This window comes from Microcebus murinus, chromosome 14 (assembly GCF_040939455.1).
Source record: "Microcebus murinus isolate Inina chromosome 14, M.murinus_Inina_mat1.0, whole genome shotgun sequence".
Taxonomy (NCBI): domain Eukaryota; kingdom Metazoa; phylum Chordata; class Mammalia; order Primates; family Cheirogaleidae; genus Microcebus; species Microcebus murinus.
In genome coordinates this window covers 69,000,226-69,023,346 of record NC_134117.1, presented here as the reverse complement: position 1 = coordinate 69,023,346, position 23,121 = coordinate 69,000,226, and the positions used below count along the sequence as shown (strand labels likewise).

General features: G+C 53.7%; 1 protein-coding gene and 1 pseudogene across 2 annotated transcripts; both read left to right on the top strand.

Moving 5' to 3' along the window:
• Positions 1-7,760: 7,760 nt before the first annotated feature.
• CXCL12 (C-X-C motif chemokine ligand 12) lies at positions 7,761-22,653 on the top strand. Of its 2 annotated transcripts, none has more exons than XM_012751098.2 (4): positions 7,761-7,934; positions 11,997-12,114; positions 14,204-14,290; positions 19,502-22,653. In XM_012751098.2, exons 1-4 carry the CDS (start codon positions 7,874-7,876, stop codon positions 19,515-19,517), a joined length of 282 nt encoding a protein of 93 aa, XP_012606552.1. In that variant the 5' UTR covers positions 7,761-7,873; the 3' UTR covers positions 19,518-22,653. The 2 variants fall into 2 exon arrangements, with proteins under 2 accessions (XP_012606552.1, XP_012606551.1); XM_012751097.2 differs by lacking the exon at positions 19,502-22,653 and adding an exon at positions 16,876-17,110.
• Positions 8,240-8,985, top strand: LOC142875623 (uncharacterized; annotated as a pseudogene).
• Positions 22,654-23,121: the final 468 nt, after the last annotated feature.

Sequence of the window (23,121 nt, the reverse complement as noted above, 5' to 3'; positions counted from 1 at the left end):
CAGCCAGACCAGGGAGTGGGACGGGGACACACTGGGGCCACGGCAGGAGCCCAGACTACACGACTGGTTCAGGTCGCATTGTGAAGGGACCTCCCTCTCCAATCTCAGGCGCTGCCTCTGAAAAGGGGGACACATGTGCTTACCCTGCAATGCCCTTGGGAAGCTCGGTGAGCTGGTGGTGTGGCCCGTCTGTGTGATCGTTCTGATCTTTCCGGCACTGGGCCTCAGTAAGGCTGTTACGGGAGCTGGCACACAGGACCTGCTGGCTAACTCTGGCCACCCCAGACAACACATGACCCAACCATGGCGCTGTTGGCCCGAGCACAGAGTGGATGATGGCCTGGGCGTGCAGGGACCCCCGCCCATCCAGACAGGGCAGCACAATGTGCTTTTCTTGACGCACTCTGGGCAGGGGTGCCTTATTCCTCTTGAGTTATGAGCACTCAGGATTTCACTCAGGATTTGGGCTTCCTGCTTGAAACCTCAACGCCAGTGAACTGGTAGACAGAATTATACCCACACTGACCTGCTGAAGAAGCCACAGAAGTAAATATTGCCTCGGGTCAGAGCCCCTCCTAGAATCCCAGAACTTTGTTGAAAGCTGCCGAGGCAGGGGCAATAGATCACCACCACCACCTCTGTTTACAACCGGGTAATGTCTTTTATGACCGCCTCTCTCTAGCCTGAATATTTGCTTTATTGCCCCTGTAGGGAGATTTTTTCCATTTGGTAAAAATCATCAGATGGTTTCAGTCATGTTAACAACTGCTCATTAAATGCAGAGGAGTAAACAGAGAAAGAATGGTTTGTTTCTTTGACATTTTTTTCCCTTTGTCATTTATGGAGGAAACTCCCGGGATGGGCACTGGGGGTGCACCATGCCCAGATGCTGCTCCCCTCTACTCCTGCCTGTGTGGGAATGCCCCAGGTCGCCTCCCTGCCTTTCAGCCAACAGAAAGGTGATGGTTTGAATCTGTTTTAAGGGTAAGGCTTGCTGCATGAGCTCCAGGTCTTAAGTCCTTGATACTTGATTCTTTCCTTGTGGTCCAGGAAGCAGGAGGCATGTCTTTCCCTTTCTGGTGGGAAACACCTCTCAGAACTACAGCCAGGAAAGTACAAGTGTGGAATGGTTGAAGGGGGAGAGCCAGGTGGATGGATGAGTAGATGGAAGATTGGGTGGACTGATGGATGGAGAGATGGGTGGATGGGTGGATTCATTGATGTGTGGATGAATGAGCAGATGGAAGATTGTAGATGGTGGATGTAGATGTAGATTGTAGATTGTGGATTGTAGGATGTAGATGGTAGATGGTGGATTGTAGATGGTGGATGGGTGGACAGATGAATGAAGAGATGACGGCTGGATAGATGGATGGAGAGATGGAAGATTAAGTGGACAGATGGATGGAGTAATGGATGGGTGGATGAATAGATGGATAGATGGATGAATGATGGATGGATGATAGGTGGATGATGGATAAATGGAGAGAGGGATGGAGGGTTGATGATTTGGTGAATAGGTGGGTGAGTGGATAGATGGATAGGTGGGTGGGTGGGTGCATGTATGGGTTGGTACCTAAGAGGTCCTGGGTGGTCTTCCCCACCTGAGTGCATCTCCCACTTACAGTCCTTGGGCCAGGCTGTGAGCGGGGACTGCCTTTGCACTCAACTTTGAAAGCCTCTCTCAGTAGCCTCTGTGTGTGGTCTGGCATGGCGCATCTGTGCAATGAGACTCCAGACACCCAGTTACAGGGAGGTAGGGTGAAGAAAGAAGTTACAAGTCCCTCCTCTGAACAAAGAGGGCCAGTGGGGCTGGAATCCTCGCTTCTCTGTCTGGGAGAGACCAGCTGTGCAGGCAGCAGGCCCAGGTCCTCCTCCACAACCCACAGCAGCTCTTGGCCTCTCCTTGTCTGCAGAATCCCACCAGACCAGGGTGCCACTCATGCGGTGCTCCTGCTCCCATGCCCAGCTCACGCCACCTAAAACAAGGTGAAGGGGTGTCCGTAGCGGGGCTTCATACATGTTTGCCAGGACAGGAGGAAGAAGAGGCCTGGTGACGCTGGGGAGGAGAGATCTTGCCTCAGGCATGGCCGGGACTATTTCTGCAAGGGCAGGCTTGGGGCAGGGACTGTGCTAAACTGCTCATAGCAGAAAGCAGAGCAACGAATGATCACTCCCTTATTGCATTAATGCACCAATTTCTAGCATCACTGTCCTAATAAAACTCAAGAATACTGTCAACTAAAAATAGGTGATTCCAGAATGTACCTCCCAACCTCAATCCACATATCCCAAAGGCCTAGGCAGAAGCTCACAAGGCTCAGAAGGCTCACAAGGGGGTTGTCTATGGTGTTGTGAAGAGTGTAGACTTGACTCTGTGAATAAAAATACAGGATGCCCAGTTAAAGCTGAGTTGCAGATGAACAACAAATAATCCTTTTTAGTAAGTATGCCCCATGTAATATTTAAGACATACTGATACCCTAAAAAACAGACGTATTTATCTGACAAAATTCAACTGGCCATCCTGTGTTTTATGTGGTAAACCCATGCTTCCACCCTTCCTCAGGAACAGCACCGCTCCACGGTGGGTTTCCATCCCGGCTCTGCCCAGTAACGCCCGTGTGATCTCAGCCCCTGGGCCCAGGGACTGGGGTTGACACCGAGCCCACCTCATAAGGCAGATGCGAGACAAAGGCGGCACAGGGTGCCCAACACGGAGTGACTCCTGGGTAAACATCACTCACACCCCAGGGCTCACACTGCCTGTCGCTCAGGGGTTTCTGATAGGTAGGCTGGTGCATGCTCCAATTTCAGGACGGCCACTAGAGCCCAGCTCCTGCCTGCACCCAGAGGCAGGGCTAACACCAGAGGGGTAGGGCCAGGAGGGAAGGCAGAAGGAACCCTGCCCTGACTGGCCCTGGGCGCGTGCAGAGCTGAGTCAGAGCTCAGGCACTGGCATGGAGGTCGGGGCACAGACCTAACCCTTGGGCCCTGTGGGACTGATTTTCCTTAGAACATTAGCCCCTGTAGTCTGACACTCCTGGGGCATCCCAGGAAATACCTACTGTGATGCTGTAAAATATTAATATAAATATGCCTGGCATCCAGCTTCCCGGCATACAACTCCTACAATCCTTGGCTGAGTTGACTGGAGGCTGGCAGCCCCTAGGTACCTTCAGGCTGGGGTGGTCACCTGAAAGACCAAGGCAGGATTAGAGGGTGGGACTTCTGGCACCCCCCAACCTCCAGGGAGGGGAGAGGGGCTGAAGGCTATGTTGATCCCCAATGGCCAGTGGTGTACCCAGCTGTGCCTACACAATGAAGCCGCCATAGAAACCCAGGGGGGCAGGGCTCCGCGCCTTCCTCTGCCGTCCCTCACTCTGCACGTCTCCTGCTCTCTATCCTCTGATTACAGAGGATAATATTAATAGACCTTTATAATAAACCAAGAAAACCAAGTGTTTTCCTGAGTTCGACGAGCTGCTCTAGCAAATTGGTCAAGCCCCAGGAAGGGGTCTCAGGGCCCCTGGCGCATAGCCTGTCGGTCAGAGCACAGGTAACAGCCTGCGCTGGGGCTGGCCTCTGAAGTGGGGCACAGCAGTCTTGGGGGACTGAGCCCTCCACCCGTGGGGGCTGACGCTGCCTCCAGGTAGACGGTGTCACCGACTTGCACTGGAGGACACCCAGCTGGCGCCTGCTGCTGCAGGACCACTTGCTCTGTTCGTGGGGAGCCCCCACAGAGCTGAGGCCACGGAGCTGCTCTGGGTTGTGAGAGTATGGGAGAAACTCAGTCTGTGAGTCCTCTATTCTCAGACCGCTCCTTCCTCAGGAGTGTCAAGAAGGGAGAGTCTTTGGGAACTGCTACCTTTGGCCAAAGCCCCAGCTTGCTGGGTGTGTGTTTCCTGAAGGTGAGTCCTGCCGGAATATACACCCCAAGGCCTGCGGAACCAGCTCACCCTCTCTGTGTCCTCCCCTCCAGGGTAGCCTGAGGCTCTTTGGAAGCAACTCCTGCAGCCACTCTGGGTTCTAGTCAAGGAAAACGTGGCTAGCTGGACAAAAGCTGAGTCCTGGCCCTGGGTACGAGACTCCAGGAGTCCCCTGGATGGCTGCCACAGGAGTGACTGACCTCCCAAGCACGCTCCCAGGCCTTGCTGATGTTCCAAAATGCAGAAATGCTGGTCCCAGAGAGTCATGCCTTTGGCCCTGGCTGGCTCCACCATGTCAGCCAAGGCCCTCAACTCTGAGCCCTGGGCTCCTTGTCTTCAAAGCTGAGATAGCAGGGCTTATTCTGTGAGCTTGGTCTCTGTTAGTACCAAATGTGACAAATTCAGAGAAAGCAAAATGAAGTCCTTTGTAAACCAAACTATTAAATAGCTTCCTAAGGGCCTTCTCTGGGCAAAATGGTTGTACACTTACTAAAGCCACAGTGAACATAAAAGCTAATGTACCCACTGCACAGATGATAACAGCGAGGCTATGAAAATTTGTGTTCTTCAAGAGTAGGACACCTGCTCTGGAACCCCAGTGTGAGGTGTCAAAGTGAGAAAACAGAGGTGGGTGGCTGGGAAGGGCAGAGACATGCAGAGCTGGAGAGGGAGCACCCCTGATTGGGGGTGGGAGGCCCAGGGCATGCAGGGCCCCTCGTGGCCCCACACTCTTCCGGGGCCTGAGCACTACTGGACCAGCATCCCGTGGCCTCACCTGGTGGGCAAGGGAGGAAGACACTGTCCTCCCTTGTAGGATTTTATGTTTCACCACTTTGGGGCTAAATTGTTTCTTTCAAAAGGGAGGTTGGGATGGGAGAATGTCAATAATACAAAAACAAGTTCTGTGTGTAGGCAGAAGTTTCAGACTTCAAATCTCTTTGTATTATCAGAATTTTTGTTACATATCCAACCCCATAGACAATAGTCTATGTTATGTTAGTTTAAATTGATTTTCTTTTTAAAACTTGAATCACATATTTAATAAATCAAAACTAATCCTGAGTAATGTCTAAAACATCTGCATTCATGTGCTAGCTATATTTTGTCTTATTACTTTAAAGCGTAAATATATAAATCTAAATTTTTTTAAAAATCCTGATTTCTGAGGACCAACTAAAGTAACTTTGACAGTTACATGCTGAACAGCACTGATTTAGAGCAAAGCTCCACCTTGTGCCAGGCTCCTGCTCCTCCTGCAAGCCCAGCCACGGACCCTGGAGGAAGGAGCCGCCCCAGGCCAGGCAAAGGGGAGTGGGCAGATGCCTGTGCCAGGATCTAGTTTTAACTCAGCAGCCAGACCCTCGCCTGCCACCTTGAACTCTGCGCCATAAGGTGTCCTTGAAAAGCAGCCATTCCTCAACTCCCCGAGTTCCTGCACGGAAGGGGAGACGCCTGAAGATCTCCCCCAGAAGGTGGCGTGGCTTCAGGCCTTGATGGGGAATAGGAGCTGTCTGAGCAGAGAGGGTAGTCTAAGCAAGGGACAGAGAGGAGAGGCTGGCAGGCCCCTCTGGCCGAGTGAGGTAGAGCCCAGCTTAAAACAGCAAATTTGATGGCCTAAGCTATCTGCAGTTTGGGCCAAGGTCCCAAAATGCACAGGGTCTTTAATTTAAATCATTTGTCAACTGTACATTTTACCTAAAATATAGATCCTTGGCCACCCTATTTAAAACCCTAACCCCATGTAATATACGGGAGGGCGGGGACTTGCCTCCTTTCCTAAAGTATTTCAAGCACTTAGCTTATGTCTAAACACAGTAGGTGCTCAATAATTGTTTACTGAATGAATGGGGGAAGCGGTGGGTCCCACACTGGTGTCTGTCCTGGGGCTGCAGGGCACCTGTGAGAGGGGCAAGAGCCAGACCTGAGGCCCTAGTTCACCTTTGCGTCAGCCTACTTGGGCCCCTCCCAGAGCCCGCTGCTCGGACGAGGGGGCAGAGGTTCTGACCACCGGACTGTGTGGCAAAAAGCAGCCAGAGGCTCTGGCGTTGGGCAGACTTACAGCTTGGCTTTGGCTAAGCTCCGGGCTCTAGGCTCCATGGCGCGCGCCCACACCCAGGTGAGGGATTTATTGCGGGGACCACCCCCCCCCCCGCCGCCGTTTTGCTGGCTCTGTGGGAAGGCGCGGGCCCGAGTCGCGGGCCAGCAGAGGGCGCCCGAGGCCAGCGCGGCCGTCGGCAGGTCCGCGCTGGGTCACCACGGACAGCGCTGGCCTGCGCGCTCCGCGACCAGGACTTCATTCCGCACCGCGTTGTTAACGATTTCACGGCTAAGACCGAGTCAGTGGGGTTCCCGTTCTACGCCTAGTACGCAGGAGTGGGGGCGGCCCGGGTTGAGTGAGTCGGGGTAACTCACAGCTATCTCGCTGGGCCCCAAAGCGGTTTTGAGAAAAAGCAAGCAAGCATAGAAGACACCCACCCTCCCGCCGGAGTCCCAGGGCCCTCGCAGCCTCCCCACCGCTCCCACCTGACCCTAGAGGGAGCTGCGGAACCCAGGCCGGGGCCTGCGCGCGCCCGCCCGCTAGGACTCCAGGACTCCGGGGCAGGGATCTGCCCCAGTTGCGCACGCCTCGGAAGGACCCAGGGACGACTGGCTGCACTGACTGCCTGTGGGAGAGGCGCCGGGGCCGCCCCTGGTCCCTAGGCCCAAAGGGGCGCCCTCGGCACCGTGCCCCTCCGTGGGGCCATCGTGTCTCAGTTCGTGCAGTGTCCCAGTGCGCGGGGGCGCACACCGCACCGCGCCCCTCCGTGGGGCCGTCGTGTCTCAGTTCGTGCAGTGTCCCAGTGCGCGGGGGCGCACACCGCACCGCGCCCCTCCGTGGGGCCGTGGTGTCTCAGTTCGTGCAGCGTCCCAGTGCGCGGGGGCGCACACCGCACCGCCGAGAGGCCCCGCGGGCTTGGCGCTTCGGCCCGCAGGGCCGACGGGAGCAGCGTCCCGGGTGGCGCGACGGGCCGGCCTTTTCTCGCCGCTCTGGGCTTTCATTTGGGGAAGGCAGGAAACACTGAAGTCTAACACGTTATTTTCAGCTTCAATCTATTGAGGACTACGTGCCCGACATGATGCCGAGGCCCTGGGGGCTGGGAGGTGGTCATTTAGTCCCGTTCCACAGGGAGGGAACTGGGATCAGCCCAGCTCGCGGCTGAGAGAATGGTATGAAGGGCGGGATTCGCGTTCGCTGAGCCACGGGGGACAGCTGTGTCGCCGTCAGCGGCACGACGCGCAATTGCAGGACACTGACTCTGCAGGTGAGGAGTCATGCTCGGCTGTGCCGCGCGAGCCGCCCTGAGGCGAAGGCCGTAGTTCGCTTAGGCCCCGCTTGCCCGCGGCGGCGGCCGGCGGGCGCGAGGTCAGCGCGACGCGACCTGGGCACAGAACACAGGACCTGGACGCTCTGGCTGCCTCGGACCCGCAGCCCAGCAGGCTGCCCGCTGGGGCCACCTTGGTTTTCATGGGTTCTCATGCAGTCCGCACCATCGAAAGGCCAAGTCCCCTTAGTTTTCCACCTGTCCCCCCACTTTCCGCCGAAGGGCCTGGGTCTCTCCATCTGCGGATGGGCGCAGACGGCCCTCCGGCCCAGCCTCGCCGCGCGGCTGGCCCGCGGAGCAGGGCGGGGAGGTCAAAGGCCGTGCGCACTGTGGCCCCCGGGGCACTGCGGCCGCGGAGGAGGGGCGGCCGTGTGGGAGGGGGACGCGCGTCAGAGACCCCGGCCACGGCCAAGATTCGGCTCCCGGCCCGCCCCTCGCGCGGCCCCGCCCCGCCCGCCCGCTCTCCCCTCTAAAGCGGCCGGCGCGCGCCTCCCGCCGCCGCACTTTCACTCTCCGTCCGCCGCCGCGTCCTCTCCGTGTCCGGCCCGCGTCCGCCGCCGCCACCCGCCAGCCGTCCGCGCCATGGACTGCAAGGTCATTGCCATGCTGTTCCTCGTGCTGACCGCGTTCTGCCTCAGCGACGGTGAGTGTGCCCGGCGGCGGAGCCCCGGCAGGGCTCCAGGCCCCGGGCTTGGGGTTTCGGACCGCGCTCCGGGCCTCTGCTTGCGCCCGCGCTGCTCGGCGCGAACCCGCGTTGCTCCGCCTGGCACAGCAGAGGCCGAGGCGGCCTGCTTCGCGGGGCGCACTCCCACGAGGCGCCGCGTCCCAAGCCCCACGCATCGTGCGGAGGTTTTGCGCCCCACAAAGAGCGGCCGCCCGACCTCGAGCGGGCTGCAGAGGTAGGTCAGACAGGCTAACTGGGCAGGAGCGCACTGAGGGCGCGTTCGTTCGGAGCGGGCAAGCGAGGCGCCCCAGACCCCTGCCCGCCCACCCCCAGCTAGTGCCCTCCCAGCACGGGCTGGGTTTCCAGCGGTGAGTGGCTCCGAGGTCCCGCTGCGCGCAGTGCTGGAGATGCGATCTCGCCGTGCGTATGGCTGGGAGCGCTTTGCGAAGCCAGCCTCATACCACGACTGCGCCTGTCCTGGCCGTGAGGTTGAATGCAGCCGCTCTGAGACCCCTCCACGCAAAGCCGGTCCTCCCCCTGCACCATCTCGGGGCTCCGGACCAGGCATAGGCGGGCCGCGCGGCGCAGCTGTTGGGCTTGCGCCACCCGCCAGGCTCTGCTTCTGCACAGCTCCGCGGTTCACTGCGACGCAAACCTAGGCGCTCCAGCCACTGTCTCCGGGCCTCTTCCTGGGTTCACTGAGGAAGGCCCCGGGCGGTCCGCGTTTTGCACTCCCCTCCCCAGCCCCCAAACACACCTGCAGACTGGCGCCTTTGTCACCAGCCGGCTGATCGCTCTGCCTTGGAATGAGAACTGCAGCAGAGTTCAGTCGCGGAGGCCTTGGGCCACTGGGAATGGTGGTGTCCCGTTTCACTGGGAGAAGTTTTTCTTTTCTTTTTCGTTTTTTTTTTTTTTTTTTTTTTTTTTTTTTTTTTTTTTTAATGCTTAAGAGAAACTCGCTGCAGGGTCACAGGACACTGCTGCTGCAAACCAAATAAACTGTTGCCTCTGGACACAAAACAAAACCTAGGCAGTCCGGCCACTGGCTTCCTTGGCTGCGAAGTTTCCTGGAAAGGTTTGAAGGACACTCTGAGTGCTCTTGCTATAGCTGAGCGAGGTCTGCGCCAGGCTAGCGCCCCAGGCGCAGGCAGGATTCTGGCAGACCCTGCAGCAGCTCCTCACTGGACTCCAGTGTGGTATGGCAGGCGTGAGCCTGGCAGGAGAGCCTGGGCTGACCTGGTCGCAGGTGACTGCTTGGGAAGTGTTCTTTAAAAACATAGCAAGTTGTTGGTCAGGGCTGCAGAGGACCCAGATTGGAGGCAATTTAGAATTTTTCTTGTTGCTGAAAAAGTATCTGAGGCTATGTCTCACACTGAACCCCCCAGGCTATGGGGCACTCTGGGCATTAATGATAGAGTGGTTTGATGAGGGTGGAGGTGTCATAGTGCATCTCTCTGGGAAATGGTCCCCTTCCCCACCCTCCCCCCAATGCTGCAGATGTGACTGTGGGACTGGAATGCAGGGACCCAGGACCTGTGCAGCTGATCCGGAGGAATCACAGAGAAAATGGGGTGTCTCACAGACCCCCCCCCTGACCCTTGGAAAGGTTGGGTTGCTTGGCCCCTCAGAGGAGTTGCCTTCTTGGCACCCAAGTAACCAGGTCAAAGTCCTGGTCTCCAAGCTGGGCTGGTTCTCCTTGCATGCATTGGTAGAATGCATTTTTTTGTTTTTACCTCCCAGTGCCTGTGTGCCCTCTGATCCCACACTTAGGCTCCTGACACACTGGGAAAAGCCCTGCTGGTGCCCCTACCCTCCCCCCATTGGCTGACCACAGTCAAGAAGCTGGGCTCCTGGGTGCCCTGGGGTTGCTGGGGTTAAACCCAGGATGGCCCCATTCCCAGCCTGCTTGGAGGGGCTGGAGGGGCTCCATTCTCTGCACTGGTGGCACAGAAGGCTCTCAGGAAACTGCTCTGGGTACCAAGCTCCCAGGTCCCAAATCCACGATAACATTGGAGCTGGTCAGGACTCTTGCCCATACACACGGAGTAACATCCAAAACAGTTGGAAAAGTTAGTAATACTGACAGAAAACTGGAGGAAAGAACAGGAGGTGGACATAGAACCCAGTTCTCTTGGTAAGAACACCTAGGGGCTCTGTCACTTTAAAAAACCTGTTGGAATTCCCTGCCTTGGGCTGGCAGTTGGGTCCTGGGAGTAAGAATAAGAATTGCCTTTGAAGGAAATGGATAATCCCAGTGGGTGGCTGGGACAGGAGTGAGAGAAAGCCTGTGTCCTGAGCTCTGAATAGGCAGGCTCTGATTTCTGGTCTGATGGCCACTGCTTGGTTAGTGGGGCCCGAACTGCATCTCAGGGACTCTGGGGAGTGGGAGCCCCCACCCATCCCAGTAGGGTTGGAGCACTTGCACTTGGGCTGCCTGCATTCAAGCTCACTGTGGCTCTGAGGCTGGGACTTGTGTCTCACCACCAGACTTCAGCGCTCCTGTGCACCCTCCTCCTCCATCCCCCTCGCTCTGAAGGCCCCAGGAAAAATCCAGGGAAACCTGGTGGTGTAGCACTCAGAGAGGAGCCTGTGGCTCCCCAGTTACCCAAGCTGCCTGACTCCCAGCCTACAGGGGCGCTTTCCCAGGTGATCTGGTTACAGTTTAGTACTGACATCCCCTGCAGAGAACCAATGCAGTTGCTGGAAGTGGGCCCAGAGGTGGCTTTCTGGAGTTACATTAGGTGTAAATGTGAAGACTTCTCCCTGTCTCTCCAGCGCCTTGAGTCACTGGGCATCTTGATCCAGGCTTTCTCCTTCTGGTTTTCAGGGAGTTGCCTTTGGGGGGTGGGGTTTTCCTCTGACTCAGTGTCTAAATACACTGCTGTTCCCAGCCCACAACATCCCTCAATTGAATGCAGTCTATAGAAAAAATAAAATAAGACCCTCACTCACACGACTTCCTCCAACTTTCCCAGCTCTCTTTCCCAAAGGTGCAGAACTTCAGGATCACCCAGGCTTCCCAGAATTCTGTAAACTGGCAAACTCTTTTAAAAAAATCTCTGGGTTAAATATTCTCAGGCATACATTTAATCCCTGATGAAAGGATCCACAGATTCAAATAATTTGGGGTATTAAGTAGATCCTGGATAAAATCTGCAGGGAAAACAAAAACCAAAAAATAGTCCCACAAATCCCAGCCCCCTAGGGTTTGCAATTCTAGACTCAAAGGGTGAGTGGTAAATTCTGCAGATGCCCCTTGCTTATTTACACTAATGACCGTCAATTATGGCCTTTTGTAAACTGGTGAATTTGCAAAGATCTTAATGCAATTGGAAGGCTGCAGCATCCCTGCACAGGCAATGGAAGCCACATTGTACTCCAGTCCCACTAATCTCCAAGCCTTGGGACAAAAGCTGAGGAGAAGGTGGGCCCTTGTCCTGTGCTCTGGGGACTCCCAGGTAGGAAAGGAGCCGGATTCTTTGTGCTTTCCAGGGCTTAAGGTGAATGTGAGGAGAGAGGATGCTGGGGGGGGGGGAGGGGATTGGGAAGAGGGCAGCATTCCTGAGAGCTGCCAGAGGAGGCGGGGCGGGGAGCCTGGAGCCTCCTTCCTCCCCCTCCCCCCTGCCTGTGTAGAGAGGTCTTTCTCAGTTGTCCCTGTAGGAGTTTATTTTGTAAAGAAAATTGGGATTCCTAGTACCTTGGACTGAAACTGTTATCTCTTGTAATTACTAGTTTTATCTTGTGATACTTGAGCAGGTGCCTTCTAATTTAATCTCCCCACCCTCCTCTGGCCATCTCACCCCTAGGCCCTTCTGTCCCCTTGCCCTGTAGAAGCTGAGCCTACGCCCAGACAGAACTCACTGCGCTCCTGAGGAGGAGATGGCTTTCCCAGAATGTGCCTGTGACCTGCCCACTGATGCCATTTCTTGATCCTTAACCTACCGTCATTGCACTATCTTACCCATTGGCTGCAGACCCAGACACACGTTTCCCAAAGCCAGGGAGGGTGACAAATTGGCTTGTTCTCCTTACCTCTTCTAGGGAAACCGGTCAGCCTGAGCTACAGATGTCCATGCCGATTCTTCGAAAGCCATGTTGCCAGAGCCAATGTCAAGCATCTCAAAATCCTCAACACTGCCAACTGTGCCCTTCAGATTGTGTAAGTCTCGAATGTCATCCTCCAGGGACGTTGCATCTAGTGGATGTAGTAACAGCGAGTGCAGTCTTATTAATAGAATTGAAATGGCATTCGCCAAGTGTCCAGCCTTGAGCGTGGCATAATTAATGGCAACGACTCTTGCCCTAGGCATTAGGCTGTGCTCCCAGTGGTTCTCGCTTCTTCCCAAGCTTCCTTTCTTCAGCACAGCAGAACTGGGTGCCTCTCAGCTAGAGAAACCCCGGGCTTCACTGAGGTTTTGGCTGAAGGCCAGTGAAATAGCCAGCCCTTTGCTAGTATCGGTTCTGTCTGTCCTGCCAGTTCTAGGGCTCTGGTGCTCTAAATCCTGTGTCATGTAGCAAAAACTCAGAAGACCCAAATTCACTTTAAGTCATCTTCAACCACTTGATGAAATTTGAAAATTTTCCAATCACTTACCTGCATTTTCTCAAGTACAATACACGAGTGTTTGATTTCGTTTAGTGTTAATGGCAGCTGCTCACATTTGATTTCGTTCGTGTGGGAAACAAGGAAAACCCAAGTCACACATCCACCAAGCACGAAGATCTCTCACCTGGGGTGCAGAAGGCTAGGAGAGGTGCAGGAAGAAAGCCACATGCGTGAAAGTCCCTTGCTTGGCCCTCCTGTGCCCGCAAGGTCCTGTGTCTAGACGAGGGCTCGGAGTCTCCTGGGGAAGATCTAAAAATCCAGGAGGATTTTTAGAAATCCTCATGCTAAAAATGGAGTAGGGACACAGCAGTCAGAACCAAAGCTGCAATTTACCAAAGACTTTTCTACCAGCACCAACTGTTATAGGTTTCATTTTCTTTGTGTTTCTTCTTTTCTAGCCTTTGCTGCCTGGAATGTACTTGTCATTTGCAATATGTTTCAGGGCCATAGAAAATGAATGTTTTTTCACTGCTTTGCCTACAATAAAATCCTATGTCTCCTGTAAGGAGTATTTTAATGGTATTGAATCTAGCTAGTACGGACCTCATTTACAGCACAGATGATGCCGGTTCACTTGCTGGGAGTGCACCTTGAAGGTGAACATGCCAAATACAATTCTCAGGTCTGGGCAAACATGAGTAAATGGCAGTGCCCAGATTTGCACTCCGTTGTGCCTTGCTTTGAGCCACCCTCCCTATGCACACCTCCTGCACTTAGGGGGCAGGCTGCTTGAAGACTTCTCCGGGTGCTCCTGCGCCACTGCGCCGGGGCTTAGCCGTCTTCACAGACCTGTGCTGGGGCTTAGCTGTCTTCACTCAAGAGTGGCTGGGCAGGGTGTCCCTGGGCTGCTTGAGATTACTCGGCACCCAGGTCTTTGTGGAGAGGGATCCAGAGAGACAAATCCAGGTCTTCCCCAGGAATTTGCGTGGAGGGAGGCTTTTCTGGGTTGACCTTTGCAAAAATTAATGTGACCAAGAACCATTTAGTGAACTTGTAAAATCTGTATGGAAACCATTTTCTGGCAAACCACCAGCACTGTCGCTCCCCTCACCGGACTGTCACCCCCCACCCACCCTGACTATTGTAGTACCTCCTGATGGGTCTTCTGCCTCCAGGCTTCCTCCTGTGTCTGTCCTGAAGCCTTTTCTCATGCCCGTCCTTAAGTCTGTTGCATGCACTCTCAAGTCGATCCATCAAAACGAAAATCCACTCTGTTGCTCTCCATTCTCCCTGTACATCTGGCCACAGGATTCTTGAACACTCTGTTCCCTTCTCTTCCTCAATGTCCTCTGTGCACTTTGACCCCCTTGGTGTATTTGCTCCTGTTTCTCCCTTCCCCTTTATTCCCTTTACACTCTCCTACTTACCCTTCAAAGGCAGTGCTAATGCTCCCTTATGTGAATTCTCCTGGACTCCCCTCTAAAGGCGTCAGTCACTTTTCCATATGTCTGCGATGGAATGTGCCACACTGCCAGCGTGGTACCTTCCCCAGGACACCTTGAGTGGCTCTCGCACCTGAGCCTGCTGCACGGGGCACCTGGCATCCGTGAGGGTCCTCAGTGGGTGCTGAGTGAGCCAGTGCAGGTGGCAGCAATGCCTCCCTCCCGCTGAGCTGTGCGCTCTCGCCTCTTGTGTCCCGCAGGGCAAGGCTGAAGAGCAACAACAGGCAAGTGTGCATCGACCCAAAGCTCAAGTGGATCCAGGAGTACCTGGAGAAAGCTTTAAACAAGTAAGCACAACCACCACAAAGGACTTCCCGCTAGACCCACTTGAGGAAAGCTAAAACCCTGTGCGAGATGAGAGGGCAGAGGTGGGTGGGGTGCTGAAGCAGGAGGCTCGGTGTGCCTGTGGGTGGTGCATTGATCCGGGATCGGGCCTGAGGTTTGCCAGCATATAGACACTGCATTTGTAGCACGTAGTACGGTACTGCAGCTGTGTTCATCCAAGTCCCCTACCCTTGCACATTGAAGCTTTTATAACTGGGGTTTTTCTAAGAAATTGTATTATCCCAACCGCATTTCCTACCAGTCAGTTCCCTCATGATCATCATAATCATCATCATCCTCATTACCATTTTTTAAAATCAATGATTACTTCAAGATCTGTATCTGGTTTGTTTTGGCGCTTCTCTTCTCCCCTGGGAGTCTGGGCACAGTCAGCCAGTGGCTTAGCAGGGAGCGGGGAAAGCCGTCCTTCCTCTAGATGCGGAGGCTACTGCCAGAGGGCACCCCTCCGAGGGTGACAGCCTGTGGCTCTCAGATACCAACCAGTGCGAGGCAGTAGCTACTGGCCGCCGCCTGCACCTCCTCTTTCAAGCTCAGTGATTGGCTCATGTAGAAGCTGTGTCACTGGGGACTGTGCTCAGAGACCCTCTCCCAGCCACTCCGCCCTCTCCCTGCCTCCGAGAGCATGCTTCATCTGGCTTCTGCTTCTCATTGCTGTAGCCTGGTCAGTGCTGCACTGGTGGGGAGGAGGGTGACGGCTGGGGCTCCTGCCCTGCGTCCCTCTCCTCCCTTTGCCTGCCCCTGACTCGGGCCCTCTGTGAGATCCATCTGCGGCCTCCTCCAGAACGGAGCCGGCCCTCTCCTGGGGATGTGAGATCATGCCCCTGCTTTCCCACAAAAGACAAGTCTTTGCAGAATCAAATGCAATTTTAAATTTGAGAGCTTGCTTTGAGGAATTTGGTTTCTTTGATTGCCTCTGAAGCCAATGAATGCCATGAAGGCTCTACAGACTCTGAGGTTTCTGAAATCAGAAGTGAAAAATAAATGAATAAATCAGCATCTTGCCACTCGTCCTTCCTGAAGCCATAGTAGGGTTTCAGGTTCCAATCATAATTGTGGCAAGATGAAATTTCCATGCATAAATGTGATCCACAGATGGTCCTAGTGGTATTTGTAACTTTTTGCAAGGCATTTTTATATATATTTTTGTGCACATTTTTTATGTTTCTTTAGAAAACAAATGTATTTCAGAATATATTTATAGTTAAACAATTCATATATTTGAAGTGGAGCCATATATATGTCAGTAGTTTGCATTTCTCTATTATCTTAAACTACTGGCAATTTGTAAAGAAATATATATGATATATACATGTGTTTGCAGCTTTTCAATGTTAGCCACAGTGTATTTTTTCACTTGTACTAAAATTGTATCAAATGTGACATTATCTGCACTAGCAATAAAATGCTAATTGTTCCATGGTATAAACCTCCTACTGTATGTGGGAATTTATTTACCTGAAATAAAATTCACTAGTTGTTAGAGATGGAGCTCATATGCATTTCTGAAATTTATAAAAATAAGCCTGCCTGCTGATCAGGTGCCGTAGGTCCCTTCTGTAGAGCTCATGCGTGATAGCGTATGGGCTTTTCTCATGAGCAGATTAGGGCTGCAGCTCAAGTTTTTGCATCTTTTTTTTTTAACCCAATGGAAGTAGCAGTGCTAGTGTTCTGAGGAATAATATTTGACTCACTAATTCCTCTCCCCCTCCTTCCTCCTCCTCGGTTCTCCTAACATCCCATGTAATCCCCAGAGACTCAACCCTAGTAATACCAAGCTTTCACATTTTCCCATGTAAAAATCCCATGACTCCAGGCTGTGGTTAATACCGAGCTTACACAGGAACAGGTGGCCTCACCACATAAATCATTAAATACCATTCGGCTTGAATCATTTTAATGTGACAGTCATGAGCCAGTTGCTCTAATAAAATTCTGCTAACCAGCTCTCTCCTTCGTTCTCCAGAACAATCCCAGTCATTCCCAGGGGTGTTCACAGGCATCCAGAGAGGAGAAGGTGGGATGGGCTGATTTCTTTCTCCTGTCCTGGATGCCATCTGAACCTGGGGCCTCCAGCCGCCAAGGCATCATTCAGTTGGAAATGTAGAGGTTTCTTCAAGAAAGCAGAGAGTTCAGCTCTGCGTTGAGAAGGAAGGAAGCCCGATGAGAGCAGGGCAGGGTGGGAGGCACAGACGACCAAGGCAGCGTGGCCCTGGGTGTGCCCCCTGCTACCTCCAAGGTGTGGATTCCTTGTCCTCATGGCAGGTAGTAGGCACCAGGGCCAGGCAAATTGGCCACCACTATAACCAGTTCGTAGGCCTTATAGAAGCTTGTTGAATACTCTGAATCGGGGGGAGATGTCTAATTTATTTTAATGAGTTACTGACATGAGTAGTGCTTTGACCAGGGGCTTCCAGGCCAGGGACTACAGAGTTAAACTGATCCATGGGCCAGCATTACATCTTGTGCAGACTGAGATGGACTCTTGTTTATTTCAACCTTATTAATGGTTCTACTAATTTTATCTAAGGGGGCGCAGAGAAGAAAAAGTGGGGAAAAAAGAAAAGATAGGAAAAAAGAAGCGACAGAAGAAGAGAAAGGCTGCCCAGAAAAGGAAAAACTAGTTATCTGCCACCTGGAGATGGACCGCAGTGCACTCTGCTCTCCGCGCTTTGTAAATTTGCTCGACCCTGCTCCAGGGCTGACCCCTGCAGACTGGGCAGGTGCTCAGACTTCTGGGGCGAGCAACGCTTTGCCGCCCCCCCTGGCCACATCAGTTCCTGTATTTATGTGCTTTTTAAGGCCCTTCTTGGTCTGCTAAGTTATGAAGAAAGAAAGTAGTTGTGCAGAGACCGGGGCGGGCGTCCTCGGATCCTGCGTGCCCAGGACTCTGGACAGTCTGGGGTCTCCAGTGTCTCCCTGGCTGGGGAGCTCCCAGCACGTCCTCCCTCCCTCTCCTACATGGCCCTCACTCACTCAGAGCGCACGGCTCTGCCCACCTGCAGTCTGCACTCCCCTGGAGACAGAGCAGCCTGCTGACCCAGCAGAGGTGGCCTCACCAGGAAGGGACATGTGCCTTCCACCCTCTGTGGCCTTCTCAGGGTAGGGGATAACTGACTAGCCCGTAGGGCTCAGCCCTAGCTTTCTCCAAGTGCCTGGCCCTGGACCACTCCACCAGTTGGGAAGGGACATCCCCAGTCCCTCCTCCCAGGGCTATGTAGGCCACCTTACCTCCAAGCCTGGTGGGTTTCTGCAGACTGTGTGGGGTGAGAGGAGGGAATGCTGCATTCCCAGAGAGCAGACGTGGAAACACTCCTCAGGGAGCCTCCTCTTCCAGCAATTTACTGTAGAGTCTTTAAAGGGGTCCCCCAGATGGAGGACAGATGTGTTCTGGAAATGTGTGAAGAGCCCAGAGCCCCAGGGACTCCCAGCCTGCCCCCTCCTGCTTTCTGCATGATGGTGTGATTGGGCTACAGGGCACAGCTGCCTCAGTCCTCACTCAGGGGAAGTACCTTATCTGCCTAAACTGGACATGGTTTAAGTTCTAGAACCTTCCTCCACCCCCTCCCCACCCCAGCAGATTTATGGTGAGGTGTTTTGCCAAGTCTTCTAATTCAGACCAGGAGGATGGAGACCCCTTAGGAGAGCAAGGCCCTGATTTCAGTCTTGCTTTGAAAAAGGACACCCTGGATTTGTCACCCCTGCCCCCACCTCACAGACACATGCCTGGCCTGACCCCCAGAGCCCTGGTCATACCTTCAATAAATGCACGCAGGAAGGTGCAGTGGTTAGAGGATGGAGAAATGGGTTTCAGGAACAGAAAGCCCCAAGGTCCCTGCAAGTCATGCTCACCTGGGCATGGAGCGCGCATCCCCTTGTGTGCTAATGAACTCCCTTGTGATTGCAGCCATCTGCCTTCTTCATGGAGAAGGGTCCTGCCAGGGCACACAGCCAAGGGCCATTTGTTTCTCACCGCTGTCCCTTCCTCTGGATAGCTCTCCAGCCCAATCCCTGTTGTCAGTGCCAGGACCAACCCAAGGCCTGGGCCCTGGGTGTGCAGGGCTGCCTGTGTCCCTGCCCCCACCTCAGGGCACCTGTTTGGTGGCAGGGCTGCCTTCCTTCCTGTGGAAGCCAGGGGCGGTTCTGTCTGGAGCCCTCACAAAGGCTCCTGGAGCCCCTCACCTCCCCCCTTCAGACTACACAGCAGCGGGGCTGGGGCTGTGTGCTGTGTGCCGAGGGGGGCTGGGCAGTCAGCCCTGGGGCAGCATGGAGAGCTGCTGGCCCTCTAGCAACAGAGGGCGGGCTCATGCTGCCCTGAGGTGACAGACTGCTTGCTGCAGGGACCAGGGGGCACTCCTCCCACCCACCCCACTCCGGGGGAGCGGAAGCCGAAGCTGCAGGGACTAAGAGTGGGGCCCACACTAACAAATGCAAGCAAGCATTTGTTTTTGTTCATCCCGTGCTGTGTGGGCCTGGGCCCCACTGTGTCTCAGGAGGCTTATGAAGCGCTTAGGAAGGGCGGAGGCCCAGCCCGCGGAACACGGGGCGCCCCGGAAGCGGAGGAGTGCGACTGGATTCCCTTCCGTGCCGTGGTGGGTTGAAGCTAGGAAGGGCTCGCTCGCCGAGCTGGCCAGGTGAGAGGAGCGCGGCGGTCCCGGGTCACCGTGCGCTGCCCGGCACGTGTCCCTGCGGGGAGCCCGGCCGCCCACGCACGCACCCCAGGTGCCACCGGGCCCGCGCAGTGCGGCGCCTGGCCTAGAGGTGTGAGGGCCAGGGCCGGGTTGATGGAAGCCACGGGAAGTGCCTCTTCTCAGGGAGGGTGAGGCCGGATGCAGAGTCCTGGGAGCCCTGAGCCTCAGCCCAGCGGGCGGCAGCGCCCGCCACGCGCGACCCTGTGCAGTGCCTGCGTGCTGTCCTGCGTGTGCCACACCCGTGCTCCTGCGTCTCTGTGCTCTGCTTCCCGCCTTCATCCGATCCTCCCGCTTGAGCCTGGCTGCTCTCTCACTACCCTCCCGCTCTCCCGGCCGGTGCGGGGAGGCCGGCGATTCGAGCTAAGGGAAGCCCCTGGGCGTCCGTGCAAGCTGCCGGAACCGGCTCAGGGTCACCTGCTTGGTGGGACCCGCCTTAATGGTGTCTCCCTCTGTTCTTGTCAACAGGAGGTTCAAGATGTGAGAGGTGGGTCAGACGCCTGAGGAAGCCTTACAGTAGGAGCCCAGGTCCGAACCAGTGTTAGGAAGGGCCTGCGGCCGCTTCCCCGCCCGGCTCGGCCCAGGGCCTTGCCCAGGGCTTTGTTTTGCACACTTTGCCTTACTTTCACTATTGGTTATGTAGTAAACATGGTGTTTATTTTTCATTTAGTTTGATTATCCAGTGTCACTGGTGACACATAGGAGCTTAGACTAAGGCCGTTATTTTACTTACTTTACTGTGGTCTCTTTCCCGGGGAGCCCCAGTCACAGGGGTTCCTGCACTTGGCGTCTCTCCCAGCTCGCCAGTACCATGCCTAGGCTGGAGCCACCAGGACGCGTCAGCGCGGGCAGAGCACAGTGACGCTGCCCTCTGCAGTGTGGGGTGGTGGAGGGAAGGCTCCAGAGGGCCAGACATGAGGCTCCCCCCTCCTCCAAAGGGGCCGCCTCCCTGGTGAGGATGGCAGGGCTTCCCTGAGCTGAGACAGGAGTGTGAGGCCAGGGCAGAGTGAGACCAGCCCTCATCGGGAGCTCTCTTCCACATCCATCATGTTCTTCCATCATTCTGTCTCTCATCCATCGCCATGTGCATCCAAGACTGTCACCATGACCCCAAAAAAGGACTCTCTCAAGACCAAAGCTTTAATTTAAACCGGCACCAAGAAGAAAATCAAAATGTCTTGTGCTACCTGAAAACACTGTGCACGTCTATGTCTTGCTTGGAATATTGTCCATTGTCCAATTCTGTGTATTTGTTCAAAGCCAGCATCCTCATCCATGACCAATGTCTTGGTGCATGCACCGTATGCTCGTCATATGCAAAGGCTCAGTGGGAGGCAGTACCCCTTGGGCTCTGTGACCGAGTTCCTCACCAGAGCTGTGGTCTGTTGGGGTGAGCTGGCTTGGTTCCCCCACTGATCACAAAACCATGTGGATCAATAAACAGCACCCAAGGCAATGTGGTCTGCAGCAGTGTGGACCTCAGAGGACTGTTGACCCTCTGTAGTTGCTGATACCTTAAAACTAGAGCCAAACCCAGCATTGTTTGGGGAAAACAAGAAAAGAATTGTCAACCTTTGTTTAGTTTTTAAAACCCAGCCCATAAAATAATCAATCCTGGTGAAGATTCATTCCCAATTAAAATCTAACCTCATCTTTTCCACCATTCGTCAATGCCATCATCTCTAACCTTACAGCCTGGGCCCTCTCTGCTGCCCCAGGTCACCTTGCACTTCCAGTACGCCCAGCAGGGCTTCCTCTGAGACAGAGATGGGCTGTCTGCAGTTAGTGAAAATTCCTGACATTCAGAGTGTTTCCCTTTGACTGAAGGCAGATTGTAGTGTTGCATTAAACCACTTAAAATTTTTGCTTTAAAAAGATAAGCACTTGAGGTTTTTTTGTTTAGTTTTGTTTTTCATTCAGTCTCACTAATACTTTTCCCTTTTGGTTAAAAACCTCAGTAACATTTTTAAAATGAAGAAAGTGTAAAAAAGAAGGGCAAAACAAAGAAATACATCAGTGGACAAGACACTGTATGCAACATGTGGAAAGTAAATTATCGTACAATAACCTTGAATAGTTGGTGTTTTAGATTTAATAATCTGTGGGGTCATTGGTAAGTGACCCTTTAATATTCCTTTAAATTGGATCTTCATGGCAGAAGGCAAAATCTATAAGACCAAAACTTTCCCTTAATTTAAACAAAAATTAAAATCCTCAAACCAGCTATATTATATTGAAAAAATAAAGTCTGAGGGATCTTATTGTTATAAGAGATGCGGAACTAGTTTCCAAACCCTCTTTTGAAATTAATCCGTCACACGGTGCTCCTGAATTATACATGAAATATTGAATTTTCAGTGGGATAGTCATTTTCTAGGTAATCCAAGATACTTAGAAATCTCTCAGTAAAAATTTGGAAGTACCTGCTCCCAATCCTTAAACCGGAATCATTAATTTTCTTGCTTGGAGGAAACAAATATGACCCTAAATCCTGACTATGGTTAAGTAAGAAACCAATTCTCTTCTTCTTCCGTAGAGAGGAAAACAGAGTAGAAACCGCAGGGAAAATTGTTTGTGTTGCGATTCCTCTGCAACAATCAGCTCCTGCCTGGAGACTTCCCCCCAATGCAATGTGCATCGGAATACAGTAGTCTATTTGCAAAGGAAGAATCTCTCCTTATCCCAATCTCTTTTGCTTTCAAACTACAAGTCAGGTGCGTCAGGGAGCTGCTGAGGAGGCATCACCCAGCCCTGCCTCCTGGGCCTGGTGTTGCCTCTGCCCGACATCCCTCCGTGCTCCCTCTGACCTCCAGGGGCTCCTCCACCGCCAGCCTTTGCATCAAGACGCAGGAAGGGGCACTGGGGGCTCACAGCCAGGCTGTGTGCTGGGACTGGCATCTGTGCTGTGTGTTTGTGCTGTTGTTTGTCCCACTCTGGCCAGACACTGAGACACCAGCCAGGACACTCAGGAGAGGTGGTCTGCTTGTCCACCTGCTCCCCAGAGACTGCCACCAGAGAAGAAAGGTTCCGTTTTCAGCAGAGAGTCTGAGTGGTAATGGGTTGCTGTCCCTGGGTAGAGTCCAGGGACTTTCCTAAGCCTTTCCGTTGGGTCCCATTTGCCTGCCATGGTGGGGTTTTCTGGCTGGTGTTACCACCCTGGGCTCCCTAACTGGGAGTTGGTAGCCATTCCCAGGAGGTGACCCTTCTCCAGGTGGGTGAGATCCTTGGGGCCCTGTTCGCTCCACACAGCTTCCCTGACCCATTCTGAGGGAGTCCCATCCCTGGGAAATGCTCCCGAGAAACTGCGCATCCCCTAAGCAGACCACTGACATTGCCAAGTTGACAAAACCATGTAGAAAACTTATTTTGCAACCTTGCTGGCCTCTCAGTGTCTGAGCAATGATGGGTTCAATGTTAAATGTGATGAATACTGTATTTTGTATTGTTTGAATTGCATTTCCCAGATAATGTGAAAATGGTCCAGGAGAAGGCAGCTTCCTAAATGCAGTGTGCTTTTTTAAAAACAACTCTTTGAGAAACAATTCCTACTTTGAAGTCATATCAATGAAAAATGTATATGCACTTATAATTTTCCTAATAAAGATCTGTATTCAAATATAGCCACCAACAGTTGGAAAATGGTGTTATTACTTGGAATATCCTAGATGTGATAATTCTCCCTCAAACCCAACACTAAGGGGCTGTGTAATCCTAGCTGCAGTGGTTAGTGGAAAACAGGCCATTGTAATCACACTAATTGCAGGCAAGAATTCTGGGGGCATAATTGCTTCTCCTAGACAACTGATCCTTAGCAGGGGAAAGGTGCTCCTTTTTCTCTGAATGTCCTTGGTTTGCTGTAATTGCTTCTTAAAGGCAAGCTGGACCTCCACTCCACCACGAGGGATGGTGTTGTGCGAGGGCCCCAGGGCTTTCCCCGGCAGCTGTGGGGGGGAAGGGAGCTCCCGCTCTGCTCAGCTCTGCTCGTCTCCCGCTCTGCTCGTCTCCGTATTGGTAGAATGCAGGCAGTCCCATCCCTGAAGGCATGAGGACCTCTGCTCTGTGTATTTCCCATCTTGCACAGGGCCCTG